General features: G+C 55.0%; 1 protein-coding gene across 6 annotated transcripts in view; it reads right to left on the bottom strand.

Annotated features, from left to right (window-relative positions):
- Window positions 1–10,199, bottom strand: part of Arrb1 (arrestin beta 1) — an 80,187-nt gene that overhangs the window by 15,918 nt on the left and 54,070 nt on the right. For 4 of the 6 annotated variants that reach the window (XM_004632515.2, XM_023716619.1, XM_023716618.1 and 1 more), the window contains exons 2-5: window positions 5,935–5,965; window positions 4,192–4,252; window positions 1,137–1,181; window positions 368–564 (exon numbers count right to left, since the gene is read on the bottom strand). In XM_004632515.2, the coding sequence (XP_004632572.1) occupies window positions 368–564; window positions 1,137–1,181; window positions 4,192–4,252; window positions 5,935–5,965 (334 nt within the window). Of the gene's footprint in view, window positions 1–367; window positions 565–1,136; window positions 1,182–4,191; window positions 4,253–5,934; window positions 5,966–8,601; window positions 8,685–10,199 lie in introns of those variants that run through there. The other 2 variants (XM_023716615.1, XM_023716616.1) reach the window with 1 other exon arrangement.

Below are 10,199 nucleotides of genomic sequence, written 5' to 3'. Positions count from 1 at the left end.
AAAAAAAAAAAAAAAAAAAAAATTGTGAAGTCTTGGAGTTAGAAGATAGCAGGGCAGAGGTTGAGGTTGGACAAGTGGACAGCCAGCCTGCAGGGGTACACCTTATAGTGACCCAGAGATGGGAAACAGTTTCTTCTCTGTAGCCTCCCACAGGCCCTCCTTTCTCCACCAGCAATGTGGACCTGTAAGAGTCCAAGAAGTAGCTACAGGTAAGGGTGGCCCACAGTAGCTACAGAAGAAGAGACAAGTGTCCAGGTTCAAATGTACACGGTGGAGTGGGTTAGCAGAGCAGCTGCCCCCTAGCCCCAACTGCTGGCCCTGAGCGCTCCCTGCAGGGGCCACTTCTGAGTGGGCAGGCGGCCCCTACCTCAAAGGTGAAGGGGTAGGCATGCTCGCCCAGCTTCTTGATGAGACGCTCCTGCAACCGTGTCAGGGGCTTCTTGTCCTCAGGGGCCGGTGGGAAGGACTGCACATTAGCCACAAACAGGTCTTTGCGGAATGTCAGGCCCAGGACATCCAGGTCCTCCCGGCCATAGCGGAAGGCGCAGGTCAGTGTCACATAGACTGTGGGGAAAAGGGTCACTGATCAGGGCTCTGGAGGGAACATAGGGCTCCCCAATGTGCCAGCTGCATCCTGGGGGACCACAGGCCTACCCCTGGGTCCTGTGGGCAGGGTGTGCTATGTCCCCTCAGGAGCTGGTACTGGGGACCTACACAGCAGCCCATGGCATGGCTCCTGGGAGGAAGTGGGGAATGTTGGCTGGGTCACCTGCCCCCCATCCCAGGGCACTAGGGGTGGCCTGCCAGGACAGGGAGGGCTGCAATATGTGACAGGCCTGGGGTGGGAGCAACTGCGAGCTCTATCAGAAGGAGCAGGGTCCTGTCCCAGTCCTATCCCCTGCTCCTGTCCCCTCACTGACCTTGTACACTCCCTTCACCCCCCAGTGACTGGCACCAGCAGCCTTGCTATGGTCATGACATGGAGAAAAAGTACTTAGTGACAAGGTCTCCTGGGCTGGAGGAGGCTGCAGCACCTGCTGTGGCATGCACGGGGCTGGGGCACTGAGGGCAGTAAGATCATCTGGTGTCCTTCCAGGAAGGTCAGTAAGGAAGGTGAGGAGCGGCGCACAGCCTACCTCTCCTCTCTTTGAGATACTCAGGATCCACCAGGACCACGCCATCTGGGGGGAGAAAGAGCTGACCACCTACCCTCACCTCCACCCCCAAGCCCGCCACCCACCCAGCTCCAAACCCAGCCACATTCCTCTCAGAAGCCTCACTGAGAGACAGGCCAGCCAGCACCAGGGAGCAAGCCCTGGCTTCCCGGCCTCATCTCTACCATCTCTACCCCCCACTCCCCTCCCAAACCAGCTGTTGACTCTGAACAGGTTCGTCAACTTCTGTGGTTCTTCATCTGTTAATAAGAACAATAACAGGGCCAGCCAGACAGCTCATCGGACTAAAGATCCTGGTTAGGCAGAACGCAGTGGTCGGGGTTCAATCCCCTGCATGCGTGCGCCTATAATCCCAGCATTTGGGAGGCTGAAAACAGGAGAATCACTATGAGTCCAATCTACGTAGTGACACCCTGTAGACCTTGTAGACCCTGTTCTTAATACATTTTTTTTTTAAAAAAAAGGAACAATAATAATAGGGGTCTGAGACCCATAGGCCTAAGTGTACTTTGGAGTTCAGATGCTGTGCGTGGCGAAGCGGCAGCGCGGTACCTGTTCCATAGAAGGTGCCAACCCTCAAGCACCTTGCTGGAAAAGCCATTCACAGCTCTGCATGGATCATTCACAGGCCATGTAATATTTCACAGGACCACACATATGACATGGCCTCATTAGATTACATCGCCGAGGGACACTGTGCTCATCTTAGTGTAAGTACACCCTTGAGGGTCACTCAGTGACAAAGCCACCTAACGACACATTTCTCTAAGAATGTGTCACCATCACTTAGTGATGCGTGGCTGTATTCCATCCAAGAGGCTAACCAAGGCATAAGTGTCCTCACCGGAGATCAGTCCAGTTTGCCAGCAGACAAACCCAGCCTAAACCTAGGAATAGAGTTGGATTTTCAAGGCACTTGGGATTTGGGGTCTGCAAACTGGAAGCTACGATTTGTAGCCCCTGCTTGAGGGGCTCATGTGAGGACAAGTGGGTGGTCTGTGTCGATGGGCTCGTGTGTAAAACATGTCACCGTGAAAAGAGCTTAGATGGAGCCTGGCATGGGCGAGTGGAATGGGCCCACGTCCCTCACGAGGCTTGCCCTGGGGAGCCACCTAGACACAAAAGATGTGTCCTACGCCCGAGAGGCCAGAAACACTGGTGCAGGGGACACCTCTGCCTGGCACCCCCAGTTCATGGCTGGCCAAAGCTTTCTCTTGCTCTGGTTACACTGCCACTGCCCCCATGCTGCCCCACAGCTGGTCCCTCAGGGCATCTCAGGCACAGTGCAGAAGGATCCTAATCCAACCAGTCCTGGCCAGGCCCTACGGGCAGCTGGCCAGAGCATGCCCATGCATCTTCCCTCCTTTTATGGTGGGCATTACCTCTGGGCCATGCCCACCCTGGGCACAGGGGCTCTGGGAAATCCATGGACAGAGTCTCAGGGTGTGGTAAGAACCCCTTCAGGCTTGCCCTGGGAGGCTGCTTGGGGGCTGAAAGCTGCGGTCAGGCCTCAGAGGACTAAAAAGGGTCATTAACTGGGTAACTAAGGAGGACAAGGAAGGCAGAGGGAACAACATGACTCGGAGGCCCAGGAACAGATTCTGGAGGCTGGGGAGGGTCACAGAGTCCTCTCTGCTAGGCCTGGGGGCTTGGATAGAGCTAATGAGTGGTCCTTCTGCAGCTTCCTGGACCTGCACACATCTCGCTGACACAGGGACCCTAGGGACCTCCAGGTCCCTGGCCTCAATATTGGACTGGTCTTTCTCCCGCTGAGCGGAAAAATGCTACTACATCCTGGAGTGGTGAGGCCCAGAACCACCCTATTTGACAAATAGACCAAGGAAGGCCAAGAGGTTAAGTCTGTGTTGTTGTTGTTGTTGTTGTTGTTAAGAAGGAAAGTGATACCTAAAGAGGTGACGGCTAGGAGGACATCCTACTCCTTAGTCACCCAGTCAATGACCCTCTGGCCCAAGGACAGCCTCCAGGGACAGGAAGAAAGGCCACATTCTCTGGGACTATTTCCCAACCATTCCATTTTCTTCACCTGGACTTGGCTTTATGCAGTCTCCAGTCCCATCATCCCAGCTGTCACCTCTTTAGGTATCACTTTGATTTGTCCATGTCCTTCTTAATAATAATAACAACAACTTACCCTCCTGGCCTTCCTGGGTCCATCTGTCAAATGCAGTGGTTCTGGGCCTCTCCCCCTCAACTGTGGGAGCAGGCAATGGGCCAAGAGTCTTCTAACAAGAGCAGTGATTCTCTACTAGGGGCAGTCTGGGCAACATTCAAAAACGATCCTCCTGCCTTGGTCTCCCGAAAAGCTGAGATTATAGGCTCTTGGATCCAAGGATGTCTGTGATTCATAACCATGTTAGACGTGGCATTCCTGGCATCTAATGGGCAGAGGTCAGGGATGCTGCCATGCACCTTATGATGCATGGGACAGAGCCCAACATGTGATCATCCACTCACAGGTGTCAAGAATCCTGAGGATAAGAAACCCTGAGCTAGAACAAGACCTTGGAAGGTGACTTCAACGGGCACTCAGACCCCCACCTAGAGGAAAGTGATCCCCACGTCACAAACCCCAAGGGTTTTCTTTCCATCTCCCACCATTTGCCATGAGGAGGCAGTGAAACTAAGGCATTTGGCAGAGCCAGGAAGCCAGGTTAGAATCTAGGCCCTGTACCGACTGGCTCTGCGACCTGGAACAAGTTATCGTGCCTCTGTGCGTGGTTGTCCAGGTTTGAAAATCAGAGATAACAATCATAGCTGCCCCCACTGTCTGCTGTCATCACCCTCACCCTCTGCTGCATCACAACGTCCCTGTTCTCACCTCCACCCTCCCCACAATCTCCCAGGGGCCGTACTGGGAACAGAAGGAGCTGCTCGGAAAACTCCTGCTTACTGAAGCAGCAGCCAAGACCCTGCCCTGGGCAGCAGCCCCTCCAGAGCCAGGAGCCAGCCCTGACCTCCACTCCCCTCCCACCCTCCAAGACCCCTCATGACTCACCCACTGGGTCCACAAGGTCGATGTGGTCCACAAAGTCCCGCTTTCCCAGGTAGACAGTGAGCTGGGGAAGAGAGACACGGTGTTGGCAGCATGAGCCAGGGAGGGCACAGGCACTGCCCTGGAGGAAACCAGGAGGGAGCCGCCCTGAAGCTCCCAGAACCACCCCTAAGCTTCATCAGACCCTACCTGGACTCAGGCCCTGCCCCACTCCTAATAGGAAGGGCAAACCTTTCCAAAACTTCAAATACACCTCTGCCTCCCAAGTCCTAGGAGATTGTTACTGATTGCACTTTACAGATGAGGCCTGGCGAGACTTTCTCAACAAGCACCATGGAGGATGGTGGCCCAGTGGCAAAGGAGGCTGCTAAGCAGGAACTCCAGATCTCAGAAGGCCCGCGGAAGCCCACTGCAGGCAGACTCTGAGCCCAGGAGTGCTGCAGAGGCAGGCTCTGTGCTCTTAGGCACCTGGCAGGAAGCCACTCACCTAAGGACTTGTTTTCTGAAGTGGTGAGCAGTGGGGAGCTGGGCCCCAGCCAACCCACAGGGAAGAACCCACCAGCTAGAATTCCAGGGCTCAATGCCAGGTCCAGAATGCCATCCTGCCCTTCCTGCTCCACAGCTCTGATGACTCGGCCCCTGCCAGATTTCTCAGATCCTCCCTCTCCGTGCCCACAGCAAGCCTCGCCTGCTGCTGACAGCCTCGCTGGCCCCAGACTCAGGCACTCTCCCCTCCTTAGCTAGATTGGCTGGCCTACAGTGAAAATGAAACCACAATGCCCCTGTCTGAAAACCCTTTAGCAGTTCATCGGTGCCCACAGGTAAGGATGACAAATGGCTCTCATTCCAAATGCCAACTCTGATTGATTATCCATCAGGGCTGCCTCAGGACCTGAATAGGGAAGGAATCCAAGATGGAATCCTAGTGCAACAGGAAGCAGAGAGAGGTGATGGGCTGCATCTGCTGTGGTACTGAATGGGATGTGGAAGCCCCTGGCACCACCTGCCAACCCAGGGCAGGAATCTGAGTTCCTAAGCCTGCACAGGGCTCTGAGAAGCAATCTGCAGCCATGCCCACCTCCACTCCTGCTCCCTCCTGGCACCCAGGGACTCAACTGCCTGGGGTACGCTGCAGTCCAATTTTATGTCCTGTCTGGAGCACCTCTCACCTTGCCTGGTCTGGAAATTCATCTCTTCTAGAGAAAGCCACCCCGACTGCCACACTGGGCCCTGCAGCCCAAGCACCCCTGTATCTCGTGCTTCGTATGGAAATGCCCATCTCTGCACCACCTGCTATGAGCAGCCTACTCATAGGCTGCGTGTTGTAGCAGCCAACACACCCTACCCTATTTCCAGGCTTGGCCAGACCTGGCACAGAATGGTGGCAGTATTTATTAGCAGAGCTCAGAGGAAAGCAGGGCCTGTGGAAAGAAAAGGGGGCAGGCCCTGGGAGCCGCCCTGCATATCAAAGTGATACCTGCTTCCCCTGGCCAGTGACCCTTGCCAGTCAGCTGGACCTGTTTATAACATTCACACTTCTCTAGGAGAAGCCAGCTGCCCTCACCAAAGGCCAGATAAGAAGTTTCCCAGCAGGCCCCTCCCCTTTGGATGGAGGGCTCCTGAGGACATAGATGTGTCACCAGTGCCCCAGAAGTGGCATCTGCAGGGATGCAGTTGGCTCTGCTCCCCCAGGAGAGGATTCCAGAGGCTGGACCCGGGAAGGAGCCCATACCACCTGGCACTCACCTTCCCATTGGGGCTCGCCTTCTTGAACACTCTGTGGAGAGAAAGAGGTGAGGCCAGAGTTAGTGCTGCACACCCAGGCAGCCCTGTGGCCCATCCTAGCGCTGTGGAGGATGATGGCCTGCAGCAACCTCAAGGAACCATGCAAAGGTGGAGCTGGAAGAGGACCACTGCCACTGCCATCGCCAGCTCCACCTAAGCTGCCATCCCAGCTGCTATAGCCCTTCCACGACACGCAACAGACTCCAGGCTCATTCATCACACGGTGACAGAGAGGGGCTCAAAATAGGTCCACCAATTCAAGGTGAGGCCTGCGTGATCCGGCCTCACCCTGCTTTTCCTCCCTGAGTCACCTCCTGGGATTTTCCTGCTGTTCTCCAGCGTTGCAGCCTCTTGCTGTTCCACAACCACCCCCCACCCAGGGCGATTCCTGCCTGTGGCCTTTGCTCCGCAGCTCCCCTTCCCTGGGGGACCCTCCATACACATCATGCCCACTCTCATGCCACTTGATGCTTTATTCTGTGCCCCTCCCCACCCCAGCTCCCCAACCTTCTTCTGGTTCACTGCACTCCTTGCTGTCTAAACTGCTGTGTCAGTGAGCTGCTCTTCCCTGCCTGGCCTGTCTATACCGCTAGTGTGTCCACTCCACAGGGACAGGGACCTTTGTGTCTTCCGTCCACTGACATCCCAGGCGGGCAGAACATCGGCCTGACTGCTGTCCATCAGGTACGTGTGAATGGGTGGCAAGTAGCGAGTGCTCACTAACAGGTGAGTGAATGAACTACGGAAGGATCTACCCCTGATTTGACTAAGAGAACCAAGGCACAGGAAAGGAAGGTGGATACCAGGGTCACAGATGGAGCCCTGGACATGCAGCCAGGCATGGACGTGGTCCGCGACTCCTGAGAAGTCCACACTTGCCATCCCTCTTCCCTCCTACCCTCTCCCCAGCAGTATCTGGAGACCAAGCTACCACCATGTAGCCCAGAATTCCTCAGCATTGTTGGAAGGGACAGAAGAAAAGTGAAAGGCAAAGACAGGAGAAGGTGTTTAAAGAGAGGGAGGGGAAGAAAAAGGAGGGGAGGAGATAAAAAATGGAACAAGAGATGGAAAAAAGCATAAAAGCAAGGCAGAGACAGTCACAAGCAGAGATGGAGCAGAGAGACGCAGCAGGCCCACAGGAGGCTGGACGAGAGTGCACTGCCCACTCCCACCCAGGGCCAGAGGTCATCGGCTTCCAGCGCAGGCCACCTCATTCAGGCAGCGGCTCCTTCAGGAAGTCCAGGGTGCAGGGGCTGCTCAGTCCCCACAGCCCTCACCCCACCGCACCCAGCCCCCGTTCCTGGGGTCCCCAGAGACCTCCCGACAGGTCTGAGCATTGCTTACAATGGAGCGCTCGGCGCCCCCCTCCCCACTCAGGGGCACTGCTCCCCCTAGTTATCACCGTTGGGAGTGTGAAGACACCACAGTTGGCTGGGGTGTGATAACTGTTATAGTGGGAGAAAAACAGATCACAGGATTGGCACCAGCAGCTCCCAAGCTGGGACTGCACCAGAGGAGACTTAAGAAATAGCCCAGCCCTGGACCCCCACTGCTTCCAGAAGGCTCAAGCATCTCCACCCCCAGGGAGCCCAGTGTCTGAGGGAAAGGAGAGGTTGCAACGGGCTGAGGGCTCAAATAACTGAATCAGGAACCACCATTCCAGCTGTAGAGGGGCACGGTCACCAGAACGAGGCTTGGAGAAGCAGGACTCTATAAGGGTCCGAGAGAAGGAGAAAGGAGCGAGGCTCTGTTGAGCCTGCTTAGAGAGGGCAGCAATCAGCCCCGGAACACACACAAGCTAGAGGCTGGTTCTGGAGTCCCACACCAATCCATCTGCCTCCGGAAGCTGGTGTGCTTTCCCCACCTCTGCAGGCTCCTCGAGCAGGTGTTTGTATCAACATCCGGAACAACAGAAAGAGGGGAAATGAGGACAGGAGGGGGAAGGGATGAGGAAGAAATGAAAAGAAGAAGCAGGGGTGAGGTCTGAGGGATGAAGAGGACAGAGGCAGGAAGCAACACAGCATCGGGGAATGCCCTGTGCTCCCCTAATCGGCCAAAGGCCCAAGTCCCCCAGGAAGCTGGGACTTTGACAGCTTCCTCAAGCAGCAGCAGCAGCAGCTGCGGCATCCCTGAGAGCAGGCTTGCTATGCCCCACACAGCTCTCTCAGTGTTTGCCCACACTGCTGCTGATCTTACAGTTCCATTTCAGAGATGTGGAAACTGAGGGGCAGAGAAGAGACTCAAGGTCTGCCAGAGCCCACGGCTGTCCACTCAGCAAGCCAAGCCCACCTGGAAAGCCTGCCTGCTTCTCAGCCCAATGGGGCTCTGGGACCCCTCATGCACAGTCCCACATAGATAGCTAGCTCTGCTGTCCACTCTGAAGAGCACACACCAACACCCATGCCTGTGGGCTAAGCCGAACTGGCTGCTAGGAGATGCTGGGCTTGTTCGCCCTCCAGCCCATCTGTGCCTCCACCGCTCCATCTTTACAGCCGCAGCTGGTTTCCCCAGGAGAAACACCAGCAGGACTGACGTGGATCAAGGCTTAGCAGAGAAAAAGGGACAGAAATCCACCAGGGTAGCTCACAAAAATGGGACGGGAGTACATGAAGGAGGTAAAACTCTCACGGGAAGGCGGCGCAGGCGGGATGCACAAGGGCTGGAGCAAGGAAGGCGGAAGCCATCGGTCCTCAGGCAGCGGCTCCCTCTTGCCACCTCTCCTTCTGGGCCAGCATGTTCTCCCAGCTGCACAGCTGTCTGCGCAACTGCTCCATTATCTCGGTGGGTCGGCTCTGTCTGCTTACTCAGGGCTTCTCTGCTCCTCCATCCTTTTGGCTTGTGTGTGACTCACCCTCCATCCCTGTTTCGACTCTGCCTCTCTCGCTCAGCTTCCCGCTACTGGCTGAATGGCCCAATTCCAAATTCCCAAGGGGGAATGTGATTGGTCAGCTTGGTCAGGTGCCCCACCCAGGGCCAGTCAGCTAGGTCTGGGGTGGATCCCATGATCCATGAAGTAGGAGTAGAAGAGGGGCCGGAGGGTAGTGCTTTCCAAATCAGGGTTACAAGAGATACTGCTATATTCACCAGTGTTCAGGTTGTCTCTAACTGGGCCTTTGGGAACATCAAACATTTCCAGTTCTATAAAGTTAGATAGGGGCCGGGGAGATGGCTCAGTGGAATAAGCGCTTCCCCGGCAAGCACAAGGGCCTCAGTTCACTCCCTGGTTCCGCAAAAATAAATAAAGTTAGGCAAACCCACATGGCCTGCTCTGGCCAAATAAGGAGCAACAGAAGTGCTGCATGTCATTTCCAGGTAGATGCGATTAGGTGCTGGTCCATGATTCCCTCTGCCACTTGCATTCACTTTCTACGGCTGCTAACAAATTACCGCAAGCTTAATGGCTTGAAACACAAATTTGCTGTCTTAGTTCTGTAGTTCATTAGTTCAAAAAGGGCCTCTCTCGGCTCACACCAAGGCTCTGGCAGGTCTCTGCTCCTTTCCAGGGTCTCTAGGTGTGAATCTGTTTTCTTGCCCTCTCCAGCTTCTCAAGGTCATCCATATTCCTTATCCCGTGGCCCCCTCTGCCACCTTCGAAGCCAGCAAGAGCAGGCTGTGATCCTACCGCATGGCATCACTCAGATCTCTTCTGCCTCTCTCTTCCACTTTATTTATTTATTTATTTATTTATTTATTTATTTATTTATTTTGGTGGAATGGGGATTGAACTCAGGCCCTTGTGCTTGCCAGGCAAGTGCTTAATCTACTGAGCTATCTCCCCGGCCCCTCTTCCACTTTTAAAGATCCTTGAGGTTACACTGGGCCTACCTCAACAATTCAGAATAACCTCCTATGGGGCTGAGGAGACAGCTCAGCAGTCTAAGTCCTGCCTGGCAAGGGCAAGGACCTGGGTTTTATCCCCAGTAACACATGCCTTGCTGGCCCAAGAATCAGACATGGTGGTGCACACCTGTAATCCCAGCACTGAGCAGGCTGAGACAGGAGGACCACTGTGAGTCTGAACCGCATGGCAATACCCTGTACCAAATAAATAAATAAACAGGGGCTGGAGAGATGGCTCAGTGGTCTAAAGCACCTACTTGAAACAAGCTTGGCAAAACACAGGGACCGCGGTTCGATCCCCAGCACCACATGCCAGCCAGACCCGCCCCCTGGTGGGCTGAGCTGGCCACACACACACACAATAAATAAATGTAATAAATAAAAAT

Source organism: Octodon degus, unplaced genomic scaffold, assembly GCF_000260255.1.
Source record: "Octodon degus isolate 3935 unplaced genomic scaffold, OctDeg1.0 scaffold00049, whole genome shotgun sequence".
Lineage (NCBI taxonomy): Eukaryota > Metazoa > Chordata > Mammalia > Rodentia > Octodontidae > Octodon > Octodon degus.
The sequence above is the reverse complement of the archived record's forward strand: the minus strand, read 5'-3'. Positions and strand labels throughout refer to the sequence as shown.